We start from the raw sequence: 22,733 nt of genomic DNA, 5'->3' as shown, positions 1-22,733 counted from the left end.
GGTGCTGACAGAGAGCAGCTGTGGTATTATAGTTCTGAATCAACAGATCAACGGACATCAGTCTCACCTCCAGTGTGTGTGTGTCTGCTTGACTGACGGCTAGAACCTCTACTACTTACTAAATGGATGCTGCATTTGTCCATAAAACTTTGATTTGGTTTCACTGCTTGGAAAGTCTGTTAAATAATAAAAAACAAGACCAGATTATATCAGTGCCTGCCAAGTTTAAAGTTATTTAATTTTCGTCAAAGAATTGACCTACAGGGTCGTATCTGAGCTTATTAAATTGCTGTTGCCCATAGTCTATGTGCGTTTGTTTGGTAGTGTGTGTTTTTGTCTGCCTGCTTGACCTTATCACATTTAACTGCGTGTTAGATGGGGTTTTTTTCTGGAAGGCTTTGATATAAATGGGAGAGGTTCAGACAAAAAATTATCTGAGGCCAGACTAGTCTCTATTTTCAGTTTTTATACCACAATCGTTATCACAGAGAGGGCCTCTGGAGATGACTTCTAGCGTCCTCTCTCTCATACACACACACACACTCATAAAACATGAATCTTTGATCTACTTTACACTAAGCTCAAAGGTTTTTTTTAGCATATGCCCAGGAATTACAAATTAATCACACATTAAAAAGGGGACAATTGAATAAGCCAATGTTTCTCAATGTACCGTAATAATTCAGTTATTCATATTAATGTACTGTACCATCAGCACACACACTGTAATGTAACTACGTAGACGGGAACACTATTCCATTGAATTAATGCAAAACTTGGGGATGCCATCATGAAACCAAAAAATATAAATATATAAATTTCTCCCTTTTAGTTTCTGTTTTTTTCTCAAAGGAGCAGATACCGGTATGTATGCTGTAGCAGACAAAAAAATGCAGTTTAATTTCAGATGGACTTTAAAGTTGAATGCAGCATTGGACACAATGTGTGGACATTTAGTATTTGTGTGAACAATTACTAGGCTGATACAATATTTAAGAGTTTAGAGTTTAAGGACCCCTTAAATTTGTTTCATTTTTAATTGTGACATAATATGTACATTTTACAGTTGAAAAATAAACTTGTCAGTGCTCTCTGGTCGACAACCTATGTGATGACGCACTGTTTCTACATTACCACAAACACACAGCATTTTTGGCATTTCTGTACTGCAATTTCTTGTTACGTGCTGGCCGAAATATATGCCGGCATTTATCTGCAATAAGTCAAATCAGCTGGTTTTGGATGTTCCAGATATGTTTAGTAAGAATGTTCATTCAAGAAACCTAAAATAAAAATAGAAAACAGGAACAATCTGCTTTCATAAAAAAAAAACGTGTATGTATGTGTGTTTGGGTGTTTGTGCTCATGATAATGTGCAGTTTTCTCTGAGGGTGGTCTTTGCAAGCCTAATTTTTCAGGACAGAGAACTCCTGTTTCTTTGTCAACTCAAAAAACTAAAAGCAACAAGGACAAAGTATGACATTTGTAACGTTTTCCTCTTAACAGAAAACATAACACAAACAGCAGCCTGGCAATTACAGACTGGTATTACAAAGTAATACTTCAAGCAGGTTGGAGTCACAAACAACTTGATGATCAGAATCAGAATCAGAAATACTTTATTGATCTCCGAGGGGAAACTCTTTTGTTACAGCAGCTCACTATCACGTCAGTGCACACAGGAATAGAAGTTCTAAGCAAATCAGAATATAATACACTATAATACAAGTAAGAGAAATTAAGTACAAAGTGGATATAAGTATAAAATTTAAATAAGTATAAAGTACAAAGTGGATTTACCGGTTGAAGTATGTACGGTATAATAATACAATGTAATAATACAAGTAGTAAGTAATAGTGCATGAACTGTCAAGTTAAGTGTAGCTTATTAAGATTATTATGAGACAGTGGATATTGCACAGCAGTAATAGAAGTATGAATAAATATCAATAAATAGGGAATTTTAAACTGAAAAGAGTATATTGCACAGCAGTATTAACACAGAGAATATTGCACATTATTTCAAGAATTGCAGTGATGTTAATGATCAATGTCCAGTTTAATAACTTAGGGTCATACAGACTGACACTTAGAGGGAGGAGTTAAAGAGTTTGATGGCCACAGGCAGGAATGACTTCCTGTGGCACTCTGTGGTGCTTTTTGGTGGGATGAGTCTTTCACTGAAGGTATTCCTTTGTTTGACTAGCACGTCATGGAGAGGGTGGGAGACACTGTCCAAGATAGCATGTAGTTTGGCCAGCATCCTCCTCTCTGACACCACTGACAGAGAGTCCAGCTCCACCCCCACAATGTCACTGGCCTTACGGATCAGTTTGTTGAGTCTGTTAGCGTCCGCTACCCTCAGCCTGCTGCCCCAGCATGCAACAGCATACAGGATAGCACTGGCCACCACACCAGAAAATAGAGGCGGCTCTGGCCCTTCCTGTAAAGAGCTTGAGTGTTCTTAGCCCAGTCCAGTTTATTGTCCATGTGTAGTCCAAAGTACGTGTAGTCCTCAACAATGTCCACACTGACCCCCTGGATGGAAACCGGGGTCACTGGTGCCTTAGACCTTTGTAGGTCTACAACCAGCTCCTTAGACTTTGTTACATTGAGCTGCAGATGGTTCTGCTCACACCATGAGACAAAGTTACCCACCATAGCCCTGTACTCAATCTCATCACCACTGCTGATACATCCCACCACAGCAGAGTCATCAGAAAACTTCTGAAGATGGCAGGACTCTGTGTTGTAGCTGAAGTCCATGGCAAAGAGGAAGGGAGAGAGGACAGTCCCCTGAGAGGCCTCAGTGTTGCTGACCACGCTGTCCGACGCTGTTCCTGCTGCAGACGCACATGCTGTGGTCTGCCGGTCAGGTAGTTAACGATCCAGGACACGAGGGGGTCATCCACCTGCATGCCAGCTTCTCACCCAGCAGGGCTGGCCAGAAGGTGTTGAAAGCACGGGAGAAGTCAAAAAACATCCTCACCGTGCTTGCCGGCTTGTCCAGGTCGGTGTGGATGCGGTTCAGCAGGAAGATGATGGCATCCACAACGCCCAGCCGGGGCTGGTAGGTGAACTGAAGGGGGTCCAGGAGGGGTCTGACCATGGGCCGCAGCTGTTCCAGCATCAGGGGGAGTGATCAGTCTGAAGAGGGCCGTTAGCCTGAGAGCCAGTTGAGGGGGGAGTAGTGGACTCAGAAGAGTCTGCGGGCCGAAAGCAGCTGAGTTAAAGGGGGGATGAGCAAGAGCCAGTGTGTCGAATCTGTTAAAGAATTGTGTGTACCATAAGTGTCCTCTGACCATCTCCTCACTTTCCTTGTGGTCACAGGCTCCCTTTTAACCAGAGGCACATAGCAGGGTTTGAGGTGAATCAGGTTGGACTCTAGTAGGACAACTCACATTCTGGGTGAAATTAGTCAGTGTTGTTGAAACACTGACATGGTTGAAGTCACCCAAGATTAATATGAGTGCACTCGGGTGTTGAGTCTGGAGTTGTGATATGGCGGTGTGAATGGCGTTGCACGCCGATGCCGGGTTAACAGAGGAGGGGATGTAAACAGCCACAACAATGGCATGTGAGAATTCACGTGGCAGATAATATGGCCGAAGTCCCATAGCTCAGTCATAGAACAGTTCAATGTCAGGGCTACAGATACACTGCTTGATAGTAACGTGACCAGGGTTACACCATCTGTTGTTGACCAGAACAGCAAGCCAGCCGCCTTCCCGCTTACCGCTTCCGGTGTGATTCCTGCCAGCCCGAACAGTCTGAAAGCCGTCGATGGAAACGTTATGATCCGTGATGTCCTGGTGTAGCCATGTCTCTGAGAAGCACATCAAATAGCTACAACAATTCCCAAAGTATAGATGAATACAGAGAAGCAGGGCTAGATGATATTAGTCTGTGATTATTTTTGCAGATTTCTCATGTTGGCACTCTCCACTGTTAACAGACTGAAATGTTAAAAATTCATAACTTTGGAATAATAATGAAGGGCGGTTTGTTGCATTAGAAATGATTCACTCTGGAAGTACCCCAGATGGCCTGTCTATACCATATATGTCACTTAGCACAATGCATGAGAGTAACATTTGTTCTTCCATTATTTATCTAAAGTTGTTATTTTCTCCCATGTTCTTTAAGACTGACTCATATCTTGCACATAACATCTGAAAGGCAGAAAGATGTCTATGTTTCACTTCTTTAACTGTACGACCTTAATCTGAGTTCACCCTGCCGCCCTCACTGAACCAAAGGGCTAATATGAATAAATCTCCCTTAGTGACAAACAACCCCTACACATATAGACACATTATTTTCCATTACAGTGGCCAGTGCTCTCACGACTTGTGCCCACCCAGGCATGAGAGCTGGAGCTAAAATTATTAATTTTACACCTACTTTATCTTTATCTACCTTGTCCACCTCTTAGGAGGAGAGGAGAGAAGAGGGTTAAGTAGGAAAATATCAATACAGATACTGCCTCTCGTTCTTAAAAGCATGGCATACAGAAGAGAAAAACTTAGAAGGAGAGATGATGGAGGGTGAAAAGTGAAAGTGAGAGAAGAGGTGAAAAGAATCTGCAGTAGACCTCTGCCTCTCTCGTCAAACTCTAATGACTCGATAATGTCAAGATCTACTCAGGAATATCAATGAGATAGTACTGTACTCACAGACACTCCCACAAACACACAACAACCAAGATGTTTCCCTGCACTGCTCACAGATTGTCTGACCTCTAAATGCAATTACTGACACAAGTAAAGCACAACTTAAATACAGCAAGGTACAATGAAATGCTGGATGTTGATGGGTTGGTGTTCAATAGCATTTTATCGAATCCTAATCCAATATCAGACTGATTCAAACATTGTCTATCAAATCAGAAACTTTCGAATCCTTTGTTGATTCCACTCAGGTTCACTTTTCAACTGTTGGCTGAGAAGGTAGAAACTCTATAGTTTTGAGCGGTAGCCTAATTGATGTTGATAAACTGTACCTACAACCTGAAAATGACATGAACAGAAGAAGATATGAAATGTTGATTAAATGTGTAGCTGACACATTGAAATAATGATGTAGCCTGCTTATGTATTTTCACAAGCTACTCGCTCCAAATACTGCAGTTTACAATTCACAACTATTAAGTTGACAAGCTTAATTTATTGATATGATATGGACAAAAGAGATTCCAACTAGTGAAAATAACGTGTGAAGATCAGTAAAATAGTTTCACCAGAGAAGACTCATCACTGTTGGTTTTGTTTAATTGCAAAAACACACAGTCCACTGATTATAGACTAATGTTACAGAGTTTTGAACCTGCCTACCTGGATGTTTTGTACATTACTCTTTTCCAAACAAAACTGAGAGAAAAAAGATTGAATAAGAGATTTGTTAGCCTTTGAATTTACTGAATATGGGTATTTTATCAACCTGGAACAGGATTCAAAACAGAACTGGCTATTGGAACCCAAGTGTACTTATGTTACAGGATACTGTCCTAGCTATTACGCCATTACTTCTAAAAGGAATGTCTCGGATTTCACCATCACACCCTTGAAATCCATAAATATTCCACCATTAAGCCATTGGATAAATAACATGGATGAAACGGTAATTAGAGAGCCAGGTGAGGAGTAAGGAGCCAAGGAGAATGAATGAAAGGAGGGATGTATGAGCTTGAGAACCACAGACTTCCAACACACACATGTACACAGACATCACATTTGCACACCGATACACACCACAGTAAATAAGAACATGATTGGCATGTTAAGCAGCATGAGAACTTTCCAGGCATTAATGCACATAAAAATGAAACTTTAATTAACTGGTTGAATCCCCAAACGGTGCTCATCCTGCTCAGTGAGTCAGTTATACACCATCAGTAATGTCTCCATTGATGCCAAAATACAGCAGAGCCTCTCAGTTATGAACATGCAGGAAGGAAACAACAGGCCCATATTCCAGTGCAGGCATTTTATACTGGCCTCGTTAATCATCGTTACCCCTCTTAATGACTTTCTCTGAGTGTGCATCAGAATGTGCGCCCCTCATTAGAAGTAAACATCTTGCAGTTGTGAAAAAAAGAGATGGCGACCGAAAAAACAACCTTCAGACAGATGCTACTCTATGACTTTGTTCAAGCACACTTTTCATTACGGCTTTTATAATTACAGTAACATTAGTTTAAGCTTAGTAAGATGTGGATGTCACAGTTCAATATCACGCATGATCATGCATGGAAAACTTGATTTTACAGAGAAAGCATTTTCTGTCAGCTTTTTATCTTTTATGTGTTTCAAGTAACTCATTCCCTCTGAGTTTATCCCATTGTGTGTTTTCATCTCTACTCGTCAACCGTAAGCTTCTAAAAATGACCTGAAATGCCAGGAAAAGATATAATTACCTGACACTGGTTGAGAATTGGGCTGACTTTAGCTTTTCTCCAGGGAAGGGATAAAGACCAAGCTGTCAGGAAGTGTCCCTTCTTACAGCCCAGCCCCAGCAGGCCGCCAAGGACCGCCCTGCACTGTGCGACAAGTTTGGTGGCCACAGCTGAAATTGCAGGTCGGGTGATCCCCCTGGGACCCAGTATGACTTTTTGCTATATTGCTAAAGAAACAGCTATGAAAGAACATTTCCTAAGCATTCAACATATTCAAAAAATACTTTTTATTAAGAAGGTCAGTAAATGTACTGTATGAACACTAATATATGAGGGGTTTGGGCTTTTTTAACATTTACAGTGACGACAAATTGTTATAATTGTAATACATTTTTGTTCACCCTGGTAGTGGGTATAAGCGCAACCCTCACCTTTAGAGTTACAGTTGTATGACTTAAAATTGATAATTGATGGGACGTGCATGTCAAAAACTAGCAGTAAATTAGTATCAACTTGAAGGAAAGACATTGGCTGACATGCAGTATCACTGTTAGTTTGCTTTTTAGACACATCTTTATTAATATTATATCAAACTTAGGAATGTGGAAACAGACAAAGAAACTCACTGTTGACATGCCCTAATGACTGTGCTATTTTAATACTAAGCCTACTTACAGTAGCTAATCTTAGCTAAAATACTATGTTACAAAGCAAGCACTGAGCCCCTTCTCAGTAAATTTTCATATAATACATGAGTCGTTCGTGTACTGCCTTTGGAGTTTCTATGTTAAAAAGTAAAACAAAAGCAACTAGCATGAATTGCTACAAGCAAGCAGTTGTTTAGCCTCCTAACAAACTGTTAGCTAATGTTACTCACCGAATCCGATGTCAAATCTGTCTGGATAACTGGAGGGAAGGAACTGCTTCTTTGTTAAATAACATGGTTGAGCTGAAGCCCAGCATACCAAGCTAGCAGTTATCTGTGGTGAAATTAAAAGCACAAACTCATGACTGGAAACTCAAGTTAGGCTCTTTCAGTAAGCTTGAAAGATCATTTTAAGCATTGCTAACAAAATGTCACATTGTAGCAGGAGATAAGCTAAATGTGAGCAGGTGCTCAACTACATGTTACCCTGACTCAAGCCAGTGTTGCCACATGTACAATAATTTTGTATTTGTTAGATAATTAGCTCTTTGTACAATGTATGATGACTTATTCCAAGAAACAAATGATCAAATCAAATGTACAATTATTTTGACATGTCATAACTTTGTTAGTTTGTTTACATAATAGTGAAATGTTAAGGAGCTGATTTTGAACCTGCCCGACTTTCCATCATACCTCAGCTATGTTAGTAATGTGTTGTGCAAAACTGACCCTGATCTGCCATGATTCATCTAATCACAATTCAGCTTAGATTTGAGTGAGACAGCCACTGTCTATAATATGTATATTGTATCACCTGTTTCTCTCTTTTACTATTTGGCCTCATCACCTCCCTCTCTCTGTCTCAATGCTTTCCCTCTCTCCACTTTATATACGACATTAGGTTCGGGTCAACCTTTGATAGTAATGTCAGTAGTTGTTGCGCTGCTCAAGATTGGTAACGATCCCATTGCTGTCATGGCTGTCACGCCACCAATCAATCAAACCTGCGTGTGTCTCCTGTCTCATATGTGTGTGTCTCTGACTGTATGTGTATGTGTGTGTTGATTAGTAGACTCCATTAACTCTTATGAAATTCTGGTACCAGGCCATGGTACCTGGGGAGAAGCACTTATGGAATGTCAGGTTGCTGTGTGAGTAATCGGTTTACCAGTGCCAGAGGGAGACAGCGGGGGAAAATAGGATTTTCAAGCCCCACAGCCAACAAGCAAACACCCAGAGCAACCAGTGTGCAGTGGAGATGATTAAAGCAAATGGATTTTAAAGTACACAGATATGTTGTTGGACTTCTAAAGTCCATGTCTTTAGAATTTACAAGTGTGTAGTTTGGCGAGAAAGTAGCCTACAGGCTGGTTCAACAGTTTGGTCAGGTGACACAGTTACACAGCTCTGAAACTGAACGCAGAATTCCCAGCTCAGCATTTCAACATTTCTCAATAACCTTCTCTCACACAATTGTAATACCTTGAACCATATCCTAGCCTCCAAAATGCAATTGGTCCTGTTTCCTCCTACCTTGTCACACTGTGCATATTTAGCTGGTGGAGGATTTGGCTGACTTCAGCATCTCTTCTGGGAGAGATAAAGACCAAGCTGTCAGGAAGTGTCCCCTCTGACAACGTGGCCCCAGGCTGACAGAGGAGCAGTGATGAAGGCAGCCATTTTGGGGCCAGAGCAAGGGCAGCTAGGCCTACCAGCGAGCTAATGATGCTGGACAATATCATGTTGTCCGAGAGAATGTAACAAGCAGAGATATTGAGGTTCTTCCAAATTCAAATTGAAATTCAAATTGGATTCTCTCCATCTAGCATGTCATCTTGTATCATTTTTTTCTCAATTTGTTTGACTTTTCCTCACAAATTGCAGCAGAAATTAGCAAGGTAAACTGTGTTTGATGGATGTCCGTTTAGGTTTTGATACAGGAACACACGAGATGTCATGTTCTTGCTGGATTTCAGGGGTTGCCTTGTCATCAGTGTTGTCCTCTGTATTTAATCAGTTGTGTGTGGCTTCAGAAATCTTAAGGTCTCTTTCCAGCTTTAGGAGGGATTTTTTAATATTTGGCTAAACTTCAAATTCATCCTCTACCCCTAGGCCTTGGTCCCCTCCTATTTCCCATCTATATGCTTCCACTAGGCAAAATTATTCAGAACCACAATATCTCATCTCACTGTTACGCAGATGACATGCAGCTGTACCTCCACATCCGACCCAATGACCAGATTGGACCCATTACCCTCGCTAAATGTCTAGATGATATTAAAGGGACAGTTCACCCCAAAATCAAAAATACATATTTTTCCTCTTACCTGTAGTGCTCTTTATCCATCTAGATTGTTTTGTGTGAGTTGCCGAGTTTTGGAGATATCGGCCGCAGAGCTGTCTTCATTTTTTTTATATAATGGGACTATATGGCACTCAGCTTGTGGTGTCGAGCTATAGAAGAACTTCTATCCCCATAAAGTACAGCTAGGCCCCTCCGATCTACAGATCAAGAGTTGTTGACTATCCCACGATCTCGTCGAAAACCTATTGTCTGACAGGGCCTTCAGTAGCTGCACCAAGATTCTGGTATAGTCTCCCTGACTTGTTAAAAGGTATCTGATTTGCTCAATTATGTTTGTTGTAAAGCACTTTGGCACAAACCTGGTTTGTTTTTAAAGCATTCTATAAATATATTTGACTTTCAAAATCATAAGTAAAAGCTGATACAAATTGGTTTACCGTGAAACACCAGTCTTTCCCTCAAATCACAACAGAATAATGTATAACTTTTTACCCTCAGTGACCTTTCAAGATGTTGTTTCAGTATCTACAGTTCAGGTTAAACTCTCCTGATTGTTTACAACCATAAGGCAGGGAAAACGTATCACTTTTCATCACTATGGACCAGAAACAGCAGACAACATTCTCCATCAAACTTGGCTTGATTGGGCTATTAGTCAAGACACTGTGTGCATTGGGAGACACTGAGTTTATTCTGGCTAACTGACAGATATTGACCAGGCTTTACCCACTATGCTTTCTTCTCTGACTGTTTCACAGCTGTGCATGCAAATATGTGTGTATGTGTTTGTATATTTGTATGTGTGTTAGTGCAAATGTGCACACCTCTGTGTTATTGACTACATCTTGTCCAAAGTTTTGTAACTGATTGATTGTAAGACCAGCTGCAGTGTTCTCCCGCGCTGCCATCCCTCAGGCCAAAACCGTGTGTGTGTGTGTGTGTGTCTGTATGTGTTTATGCCTGTATGTGTGTTGTGTGAGTGCATGAGAAATTTTGCTTTTGACAAGAGCAAACCCCAGGCTCTCTCTAATCACCTCCACCTCTCTCCTTACCACTCTCTGCCATGCTGCCAATCACAATGAAGTTGTTACTGAAGAACCTTCAGTGATTATAAATGTCTTCAGCAGGCCTATAATTAAATTACACTCACTTATTGTCTGCTTGTTTGTGGCGTCTCTACTGTTCTCTCTCTCTCTCACACACACACACAAAAGAGGAAAGGGAAGGTAACATTCTTAAAATCATACATACACAGCATCTTCTGTACAAACAAAATTTTTCACACATGCACCACCTGAATGAGTCACCAAATTGTACTGTGGTAAAATTGGAAAGATAGCAGCACACGCTCCTCCAGATATCCTTTTCTCCAAAACAGTCAGTCTATGGCAGTCACGTGTGCCCTTCAGACATCCTCTACACATATGTTTACAGCTTCACACACACTAACACACACACACACTATCCCCATGGGGGACAGTCATTGGCATAATGCATTCCCTAGCCCTTTACTCTAACCTTAACAATCACAACTAAATACCTAACCTTAACCCTCACCCTAACCATAACCCAATTGTAACCTATACCCTAAAACCAAGTCTTAACCCTCAAAAGGCAGTCTCTACCTGTGGGGACCTCAATTTTTGTCCCCACAGTGATACAAGTCCCCATGGGTTAGTGTGCATTCAGGTTAAAGTCCCCACCAGGATATAAGAACATGAAACACACACACACACACACACACACACACACACACACTGATCCCCTGTCTTCAATCCAAGATGTGTAAACTGATAACATCTGATGACAGAGGACTCCCTCTTATACACACACACACACACGCAGAATGAGTCAGAGTGGCAGAAAGAAAGGGGAACAGGGTTGCAACTTACATCGTAATACACAGTAATATTGTTTGGCTATCTACTGGTCTCTCCTCCTCTCTATACGGATGGAGGTATCAGTCTAATGGAGAATGGCTGAGCTAATGGGCAGAATCTCTAAGGCAGATCAGATGTTGTGATTGACAGTGCAGCAAAGCGAGCGAGAGACACACAATGAATGACATGACATGGGGCTCCATCACACTCAGAGACGCTTTCTGACGGTCAATCATTCAGTCACTTGTTGATAAACATCTCAGACAAGGAAACAGCATCAGACTGAGAAAAAAAACCTCAGACTTATTGTACGTTTGTAACACATAGTATCAAATAGTTCTTTCAGTTTCTGCCCCTTAATTCCTTCCTCTTCAATCTGAGACACACATTGACTTTTTCTAGCCAAATTCTGCTCCTCCTTCCCGTCTTCCCATCTCCCATTGCTTTGTTCTTCATCCTCTCCTCTTCTTCCTGCAGGCATTTATAAATGAATGTGTTTACAGAGAAGGGGAGAAGGAATGGGGGGTGGGGGCAAGGGAGAGGTGAGCAGGGCTTATTTTAATTAACGATCGCCCAGCCCGCCGTAGATTTGGTCAACGATTAAAACTCGTTACGATTGACTCTGGCTTCCAGGCCCATTAAGCTAAGGTCCCACCGTGGCCTGAAAGAGCTGGAGAGGAGGGAGGCAGGAGAGAGAGGTCAGGGAGGGAGTTTGGTTTGAGGATGGACAATGGGAAAGCTAAGAAGTGAAGGCAATGGTATGGGAGTACACAGAAAAAAGGGGAGGCGGGATGAATCAGGACATTGAAGACACTTTGTTAGAGACAGAAATATATATATTATATAATCTGATTTGTGAGAGCGGAGACAGAGTGAGGAGGAGGAGGGTGACAGAGTTAGAGAAAAAGAGAGAATGAGAGTGCATCTTAAGTGGGGACTGTCAGTCAAATTATTTAGAAATATAGTGGGGTCATTAGGAGGAGGACAGGGAAGAATGGATGGGCAATTACAAAAACGTCTTAATTTCGACATGCAAACATCCAATCCACTTCACCTTAAGAGGCACAAATTTGAATGTCAAAAAGTACTCAGGTCTCAGGTGGGCAGCTCCCATATCATTACATGACTATACTGATGGATAGGAGTTGTGCATTGGCAGGATTTGATTGGAAGGAGGAGATTTTATAATAGGGCAAACAACGCCTACAGACTACAAAAGAGCATCGCTGGGATTTGCTTGGCAAATGCAGTACTGTCTGCAACCTAATTTTGCTCCCGTCCTTCCTTTGCCACTTTCTTTCCTCCCTGTCTTTCATTATTCCTTCCTTCCCTCAATAATGTAACCAATGTGACAGATAAGCCTAAGTGAACCACTCCAAGCATTCTTCCATGTAGGAATCCAATCATTTCACATCAGCAATTCTGGCGCTTCCAGGAGGAACCAGAACCCAGAGAGAATCCCTGATGAGGGAACGCATGTCATACATGTCGCAGCACATCAGATGACACATTAAATCAAGGTTTTTAATTAGTGCCAGTGTCCATTACAGTGCTAGCTACAGCAAAAACTATCATGCCTTGAAGGTGACTCTAAACTCCTTCTGACAGGCTCAACTATGAAGTCAGTCTTAGCCCTGGAATCGGTTTGATCTAGCAGTTGTAAATTATTATTTTTATTTTTGCATCAGGGGTGTGTGTCATGTGGCTCCCAGACCAACTAATACCCTTCACCTCAACAGCTCTACCCTCTCTCTTGGCTATCTTTTTTGGCCTAGTCTATCCTGCCTTCTCTGGCTCTGAATGCCAGTGCTTTTAACGTCGCTCATTAAGAGCTGCGTGTGTGAGAAATAAACAGTCCAGATCTATCAAAGGCAAAACATCTCTCCTAGAGCTGAGCCACTGTGTGAGACAAATCAACTGAAGAGGAAGTTCTACATATTTGTTAGGTTAAGTAAAACAGATTTCACCTCAAGCAACCTAATGTATTTGTTTCTGTGCAACCTCAGCTACCATAGATTCAATTATTACAACAGCAATAATAGCTTGAATGTCTGTGTTTGTCTATGATTGTGTGTGTGAGTGAGTGAGTGAGTGAGTGAGTGAGAGAGAGAGAGAGAGAGAGAGAGAGAGAGAGAGAGAGAGAGAGAGAGAGAGAGAGAGAGAGAGCGGTACATCCGGAGGATTGTGCTGACTGTTGAGAAGTGGGCAATCAGCTCACTTTGCCGAGAACAGAGATCCAGTTAATCTGAGAGATGGACATCATTGCCTAACCTATCCTCCACAGACTGTATATCCTCTGAACGTAAACACACACACACAATATTATTTCAGGGTGTCTTTACCATGCACACACATTTACAAATAAACTTTAATTCCCTGTTATCTTAAATCCTTCATACAAATTTTTGAGCTACATTCAGCTGATCTCCACGTGGTCTTATCCAAAACAAAGAGTGCAAGATGTGATTACTGTATACCTCAGAATAATCACATACACTTCAAGTGGGGAAGAAGACATCAAACATAGGTAGGGCTCAATTATTTTCATAAGCAAATAATCTGACACTTATTCTATCAATTAATTGTGTTGTCCAAAAATGTGAGAAAATGGTGAAATCACAATTTCTCAGAGCCCAAGGTGACCCCTACAGATGTCTTGTTTTATCTACCCCACAGTCCAAAACCCAAATATATTCAATTTACTACCATAGAAGACTATGGAAACCACTAAATAATCATATTTGAGAAGCTAGAACCACTCCATTTTTGGAATTTTTGCTTTAAAAATCAATTATCAGAATGATTGCAGGTAATTTTCCTGTCGATTGACTCATCACTTCACCTCTAAAGGCCTCGATACAGAGAGAGAGAGAGTCACAAAAGTCTTGGTCCCTGTACACTCCATAATTACATGTATGATTAATCTACTGACCATTGATAAAAATGACAAAATAAAAGGGTTTGGCAAGTTTGGATGTGACAGATAATCCAAGCATGAAGGTAAAAAAGACCAAACCATGTGAACATGTATCAGACAGAACAAAGGGATGATTGGCAGACTGGCTGCCAACCACTACTGATTTAGCCTTTAGATAATATGCTTCCTTTTCCTCGCTTCAAGTCCAGAATGACAAGGTTGAGATAATAGCTTCATATGCATATGTGGAGAGAAGCCAGTGTGTGTGTGCATGTGTGTGTGTGTGTACTCACTCATGTGTGGGTGTAGGTGATATGATTCCTCTTGAGTGTGGCTTCTGAGGTGGAAGAGGAGATTACTGCACCACGCTTCTATAATAACCTCTCAACACTCAGCCAGTGCTCTTAAACACAACAGGGAATGCCAGGCTACCCTACCACACACTCCGACACATGCACACACACACACACAGTGGGGGCACTTCAGTACAATGTAGCAGGCTGAGAGGGAGTTATTTCTAGGGGGTTACATTTCACTCAAATGGTGATTGGAGACCACCGACATTAACTTTAAGCAACGCAAGTCAGCTCTCTCTCTCTCTCTCTGCTTGTAAGTAAGAAGAATGACTCACCTGTAGTTATCCTTCCCACACAAAAAAACCTACTTAAGAATCCATTCTCACAAGTCACGCCCTCACATCACACTATATACTTTTTCATTTAGTGGGGATTATGCAGAAAATCACCAGTCACCTGTTCTCTCTCTGTCACACACACACACACACACACACACACACACACAAAACAAAAGGCCAGCAATATTTCTCTACAGCTTTAGCTGCATCACATCTTCATTACACTCACTCTTATTGGAAAGAGCTAGCCTTAATAACCATGCGAACTATCAGGGCTAAGTATGTTTTAGAGTTGACAGCGTCTTACAAAGATTAATTAACCACGCAATTCACATCTTTGAAAAAGTCATTAAAAACTATGCCAGGAGTAAATTGCTCCGCCACTGGATGACTTGGTCCCTCTCTCTCTCCCCTAGCTTAACTATTAAAAAAGCAAACGTCTTGTGGAGGGACCATTCCAACAAGCTGGACTGAAAAGAGGGGAGGAGATAGAAGAGGAAAATGCTGATTCTCCTCAAGAGTTTAGATTTACATTACAGAAAGTTTAATCTCCTCCACTGTCACATTTACTAATCATCCATAATACACATCTCATTATCAGGTGTGTATTGCATCCTAATCTGCAACTAATTACAGAGCCAAAGGTAAAGTTGCAAACAAGAACTGCCAGGAGAAAAGACAGTCAAGCTGCTGAAGTGTGTTGTGTAGTCTCTGAGAAGCTCTGTAGAGCTCAGTGTTTGTCCATGCATGATGGTCAGCACACTGCGTGAGTTGGTTGACATGATTTACAACAGTTGTAAAGCCTGATGGATGTTTTCGAATTCAGCAGAACAAACTCTTCATTTTTGTTTTGTTTTTTTTAACTTTCAGCAATGGACTGTATAAAAAGTGAAGCTGCTGTTTCTTAACTCACCCACACATACATACCCACACGCACTCTTTCATACACTCAAAAATATTCACAGATAAACCCAGCAGAAGATACCCACACAATGCATGTCTGTTGCACACATACTAACTAACTAACTAACTAACCAGCTCACATGGTGTCAGTCAGACACCTTTCTTCTTTTCTTAATTTAGGATGCATTAGATTTGTGACAAAGCACTGCTTAGCTGCTAATGCATGGACTAGTGCAAATGAGATTATAGTATCCCTGCAGAGCCCGAGGCACACAGCTGTCTGGACAGGCACAGTTTCCTTCTGCAGGCCTGAGATGTGTTCAGGCATAAAAAGCAAGCATTTTATTTAGGCAGCTGGCACTTAACAGGCAAAAGGTACTAGCCTATGTGCAGGCATGCTCGCTGCCACTCAGTGAACTGGTTCATTTTATCGCTATAAAACTGATGTGTGTCAAGTCTCATCTGTACTGATAAAGTGGAAGTAGGCTACTGTCATCAGCTCGCGCTCACCCCAGTTACACACACACGGAGAGAAAGAAAGCACAATATAGGGCCACGGTTTTTTTTTTATTCAAACCACAGAGCAGACAGTCAACCATACGCACACATTTACCCCGTTTGAAAATCCACATGACATTAAGTGTCGCTCAGATGTCTGCTGTGCTTGCAGATGCAGACTTCGGCTGATAAAGCTCACGGCTATATGAGAGATTTATGTCTAAAGTGATAACACGCCAAACCACAGGAATCCGGTCGAGCTCCACTATGTGGGCATCAGATCGGACAGACAGCTGTGTAGCTCTCCCGCAGCGCTTTTCACAACAGTCGAGACAGCGAAAATAAGGTGGTCTCCCATAGCTGAGCTGGCCAGCAAAAAATAAATAAATAAATTCACACTGTTGTCTTCAAATTGTTGTCAGAAAACAAACATCATTCACCAACATTACGCAGAACATTATGCAACCACATTGACATGCAACACTGACATTAAAAGATTCAATATGTGGTTTTTTCCTCTAATCAAATAATGTTTTTCAACTCGTCGCCCGTCTCGTTTTTATCCCTTAGGAAAAACTATAAATGTTCCACTACTTTAGTGGGGTAACACAGCAACTACAGGAATAAAACTGAAAAAAATGTGTTACCATGGAAGCTGAAAATTAAAGTATGACAAAGATGATATACACTTGCGACGGCGCACAGCAAATACTGTCAACATCCATAAAAAACATAAAAATATGTAGTTATTTTTCGTTTGGTGAGGAGATGAATGGCGGACAGGTTGTAACATTTCAAAGCCACCAGAAGTTAGGTGGACCAGGCTCCTCTCAGATTATCAGCTTTGCATATTGAATCTTTTTTCTGCAGGCAATCCAACATCCACCGGTGTTTCAGACGCCGGTTTACTCACCCGTTAGCTGGTCATAGGATCCGTCCATCTCTCTGGAGTCCGACAAGCTTTGGTCACGGTTTTTCGCCTTCATTTTAGCCGTGTGCGCCGGAATGTGGAACTGGGGAAACAGCTGATATGTTGACGATTCTGTTTGTGAAAATAATAGTGGTTGTGTTGTTCGCCTTAACGGAGGATGGCTACAAGTATACTACCGTTAACAAGTCATAACTGATTTGCCGTAGATAAGAATAAAAGAGAGCCATGTAAATTGTCATTTCCCGTGTCTGTTCCCGTGTGCGCTCTCGGCGTCCAGGAGCTGAGTGAACCAAGCGCGCTTCTGCTTGGCACTCTCACATGGGCTGGCACGCGCGCACGCACACACAGAGAGAAAGAGAAAAACGGATAGAAAGAATCGAAATCTTATAAATGCTTTGGTTTGGATACTTTTTTAGAGATCATAACAAATGTACACATGGCCAAAATATAAATATAACAATGGTGAGTTTTCCTACATTCTCCCCCAGTGGCATTAAGCAATGTGGTAACACTTTACAAAACCCTGGTCTTTATTCACTGATATTAATGAACTAATCATTATCTAATGATTCATTAATATTGCATTTCCCAGTCTGTTCTCTAAGTCATCATTATCTACAATGTAGTTACTCACATTTTTGTGTAGCGTATTGTAAAGTGTTATATATCTGGCTTCATTCATACAGAATCTCACTGAGTTGGTTGTCAGCCTGCCTCTCTGCCATTAATATCACCATCACATCCTCTCTTAATGTTCTCCACTGAGTCAGAGCCGTGTCGGATGTGTACAGAGACATCAGCAGGAGCAACAAGGAGCACACTGCTGCTGCCAGGCAGAGGTTCTGACTATATCTGATCTATAAATACTCACTGGCTCTTGGAAGCCTTGTGTCTATCCCTTTTCCTCCTTTCTTCTCTCCCTCAGTGTCTTCGACTCCCTTTGCCTCACTCCTGCTCGCTTACTACAGTATGACATTTGGTCACAATCTGTCAAGCAATCTGTCTTTGATGCCATATTTTCCTACATTATCACAGGGTTTCCATCAACAATGCTCTCCATCCCTCTATCCATCCATTCATTCATTTGTCTTAGGCATGGACAGTTGTAATATTTGTCAGTCTGTTACTATGTGGTCAAGTTATCCTTTTATTAAGATGTTCATGCCCTTTGCCACCTGCTGACGGAAGGGTGTAAACTGTAGTGTGCTGGGTGCTAGATCCCCCCCACCCCGCTCAGTGATCCAGCCGGATCTCTCAGGAATCAATTGGCATCTGAATCAGACAAGTATTACTAAAAGGTTGGCCGGGATACCTTGTCTTCAGAAGGGGCTGCCTTAAGTGTCATGTCTACCACTGAAATTACCATCCAAGCATGCATTTGTCTCATGTAGCAGTTCCAAAATGCACATGGCATGTAGCCCTTGACCTGCCTGTTATCATGTGAGCATACAATTCAGTAGTTTGACAGTTATGTAGATTGGTTCAGGAGGATAGTGTTGTTGATGATGATGATGATGTCTGTAAGAGATAACATGTTGAGGTTTCAGAGTGATACCCCATCATAATTTGTTGTTTTTACTATTAAATATGCCTTGAAAGACTGCTGTTGAAAGTTGGTAGTTTTGTCTTTCACAGAAAACAGAGGTCAGCTGTGGAAGTCATGCTGGTTACAATAATCTCTAAGGGTTTCGGTGTACTTCAAATGAAGTGCTTGTGGAATCATAAGGCAGGATTTGAACCTGCCTTTTAAGATCTTTTTCATTATTCTAAAACCTACTTCTATAACATTTCATGTGAGCAACTGAGTGTGACACTGTTAATGTCGAGACCATTCAAAAGTGTGTGCCCTTATCCCCGTTTGTATGATTTGTTGCATCAGGGCTACTTAAACACCATTTCCAGACGGAAAACGTTGGTACATAGCAGGTGCGATGAGTTCATATTTGTCACTTGTATCACACACATTGACACATTTTTCTGCTTTTTTATCTTCAGTACATTAGGCCAACTCTGTTTGGCCAGGTCTCTGATTATTGCCACTTTTTACCCATCACACAACAAAAAGCGTGAACATTGCCTGTCTTAGCTTTGCTTATTTGATGAAACTTTAGGAGCAGCAGGTGGATGGCCTCATCCTGATATACAGTATAGTGCCCTGGCTACTAGTCTTATTACCATGTAGATGCCTACATGGTTGGTTTATCGGTGATCATTTACATAGAGTGTAAAGTATGACTGAAAGGTATCGAAGCACCCTGGAAAAGAGGTTAGTTAAGGTCATGAGGAGTTGGATGTTCCCTCTACTAAGCCTCATTTGAACCCTGCGTGCTGCCAATAAACAGAGGGAGGCCCACAATAACCACAAGGCCTGCTTTTTCTGTCATCTAATACCAACAAAATATTTCACAGATACGGACGATTGGATAGTGATTGGATTTCTGAGTGTGGTAAATGAAAGGAGACAAGGAGAGGTGGATTCTAAATGAAGGCGAGGAGGAGTGTGCAAAAATGAAGGATAGGGGAAGTGGGGAAATCGATTCATGTTGAGTTAGAGGGGATTTAGTGAGTCAGAGCCAAAATAAAGAGATTTGGCGAGTCATTGTTGAAGAAGGTTGTCTGTGACTGCAGGGTTAGTGTCGGGGTCAGGACTTCTAGACAAACCTAGATGTGGACGTACACACATCATAGCTGTGCCGTGACCCAGAGACAACCTTGTTGTATCCCAGAACAGAATAGCAGATACCAGGCATGATGCCAGCTGGGTACGGAGTTCTGCTGTTGTTTTGTTAGCGAAGTGTTGTTTGCGTCCATATTTTCATCCCCAGAAAACATTATGGACAAGAGAAGGGTCTTTTCATGCTTTTGATTCAAGTCATTTCCTACAGTTGACCTACTCTATCAACAATAAAGAAACTATTATTGATTAATTGTTAGATTTTTTGACAGGTTTCTGAACTCCTATAACATCTTTGTTTTCTCATTGTTTTGACAGCATTATCTTATGATCCTATTCAGCAATAAGTCATCACAATACTCTGGAACATGGCTACCCATGCTGATATTTGCAATTTACAGTAAGCTTCTCTTGTTTCATAACTCAGTGTAAAAACTACTTGTCAGTGTGCAGGTGAGATATAGCTGCACATTGCAAATTAGAAAATTCAAATCAAGCCCAAATTAGCTGTTTAATCCCAGTCTACCCATTAACCTCCAGCACTTTGTAACTGGATTATTCGCACATATTCAGAAGCTCAATGAGCCACTCAGACACAGGTGATGTTGTTGGTGTCTACAAGTAATTGATAACAACTCAGAGTTGGGGAAGCAGGAGAGGAGAAGAATGGAGAGGAAAGGAGAGTGAGGAATGTACCCTCTGGCTCTCACTGCAACCCCAAGGTTAGTCCCCTGTCCTTGACAACTCTCATGAGCCAAACTGCACTGTGAATATTAATAGCACAAATATCTGGGATTCCCAAACCAAGGTGTGTGTGTGTGTGTGTGTGTGTGTGTGTGTTTGTGCGTGCACGTCTGCTTGTGCACTCAGATCATAGCTACAGCGATGCAAACCAGAATCAAATCAATATGTCACATACTGCACTGTAACAGCAAAACAATGCAGAGAGAGACGGGTAAAAATTCTTTGCCAGAACAATTCTGCGCCTCAGCAGAAAAAAATGGAATAAGAAGGATTACCTTTTTTAAAAAAAACAAAAAAACAACAACCTGTCACTAATGGTATTTCAAAGCCTCAAGCTTCCCAAAGTAGAATGAAACCCCTCCTTGTTAGCAGTCTTAAACACTTCAAACATCTAAATGACACTTCCTTTCATTATTCACTGCAGCCTGCGACCTCCAGCACAGAGCTGTCAACTTGGCCTCACTCACACAGCCAATACTGGCTGAGCGACTGATTGATGATGTCCAGTGAGACTCTGGGCACACACCAAACATACCCACACACGCAAGCATAGGCACACACATAATTGTGCATTAATGAAACGTGAACAAATACAAAAAAACAACAATAAATAATCCACGCTCTTGTCAATTTTAATATATTTGACTGTTCATCCCTCAGTAGCTCTGTCTTGTTCTAAACATTCTATGGTTTGTATGGTATGTAGTATCTTTTATTTTTGATTTTCAGTGCTTAGTATTGTTATAGTAGATGCTCATAATGTACATAGTATTCTAGTTTTGTAAGGCTACTTATCTAAACTAAGCAGCAAAAGGAACTACAAGAACAGATGCAGTGACGCTTCAATAAAGTTTCTTATCCTACAAAAAAGGAAACAAGTAGCAAAAAGAAAATAGAGGCTCATACCGAAAACCCCTTGATTTAGGTACAAAATTCAAATTTTATATCCAAAAATACAACTTGGGCTCAAAATAATTTTTAATTCTAATTATTTTAATCTGTTTTCATAACCATTGTACCACCTATATGAATGAAAAATGTTATATTCTTTATTTTAGTGTCATACTATCGAAATGGCCAGTCCCTTGTGGGATTATTCTAAACCAAACCACTAAAAGACTACAGTTTATTCATGTTTAAAAGAAGAACAATATTGTAAGTATTGGCTATAAGAAAAGTGATGAAAGATACCTGCCATCATTTGACCATAAAACCTCAAAACCAAGTGGAACATCTGAGGTGGACAGCCCGGGGGCAGGACTGGTGGGGAGCTAGGAACCTCAGGGTGACGGCCTCGGGTCCAGATTCCCTGGACAGAAGAGCAGAGTAAGTCAGGGGGCGCCCAGGAGGCAGAGCTGAAGGGCTGACTAGGTCCGGGTGATGACCAGATGTACGGAGCAACTCATGAGGCTGGCGGCGAAGACGGAAGGCCACCGGAGGTATGTCGGCGGCGAAGGACGAAGCTCTAAGGAGGCCGGCGGCGAAGGTGGAAGATCCGGCAGAACCAGGAGGCTACGTCCTGCCACTGCAGGACGTGGCTGCTGGGTCCATGTTAGGACAGTTTGTTCTGTTGTATGCTAGTCAAGCTGGGAATCAAGCAGGCGGGAGTAGAACCCAAATACAGACGTCCAGACAGGGTGGGTACAATATGAGTAATTTAATGAAAGGCAAAAAGGGGCTTACACTGATACAGGAGTCACAAAAAAAGGTAAGCAGTCCAACTAAGACAAACATAAATACAGGGAGTCCAAAAATCCCAAATCCAGCATGGTCTAAGAGAAAACAGAGAAATTGTCCAAAACACAGAAAACTAAATCCGAAAAACACTTGACATGAGTACAACGCCAAACTGACACTGAACAAAGCAAAAACTCTGACTAAATACACTTAGGTAGGGGAGACAACGAGACACAGGTGCAACTAATTAGGGAGGGGCAAACAATCAAAACTGGAGGGAAAAGCAAACAAAGACCGAAAGTAAGACAACAAGACACACAAGGAGAGAATACTTCAAAATGAAATGACCCAAAATCATGACAGTTTCTGTACAATGTGTCCTTCAGACCCATAAACTTCACTTTCTTATATACAGCTTTAATAACAACTTAATAACAACAACAACAGCTTTAATAACAACAGCTGCAATACTATCCACTATCCACATACTATCATCTGAACTATAAAAGAATCATAGTTTCTCTCTG

General features: G+C 41.4%; 1 protein-coding gene across 3 annotated transcripts in view; it reads right to left on the bottom strand.

Moving 5' to 3' along the window:
- LOC122883962 (Kv channel-interacting protein 2-like) overlaps positions 1–22,323 on the bottom strand; it is a 100,190-nt gene extending 77,867 nt beyond the window's left edge. For 2 of the 3 annotated variants that reach the window (XM_044213162.1, XM_044213167.1), the window contains exon 1: positions 17,094–17,418. In XM_044213162.1, the coding sequence (XP_044069097.1) occupies positions 17,094–17,166 (73 nt within the window). In that variant the 5' untranslated portion in view covers positions 17,167–17,418. Of the gene's footprint in view, positions 1–17,093; positions 17,419–21,720 lie in introns of those variants that run through there. The other variant, XM_044213169.1, reaches the window with a different exon arrangement.
- Between the last annotated feature and the right edge of the window lie 410 nt (positions 22,324–22,733).

Source organism: Siniperca chuatsi, linkage group LG11 (genome assembly GCF_020085105.1).
Source record: "Siniperca chuatsi isolate FFG_IHB_CAS linkage group LG11, ASM2008510v1, whole genome shotgun sequence".
NCBI lineage: Eukaryota > Metazoa > Chordata > Actinopteri > Centrarchiformes > Sinipercidae > Siniperca > Siniperca chuatsi.
This window is presented reverse-complemented; position numbering and strand designations above follow the sequence as displayed.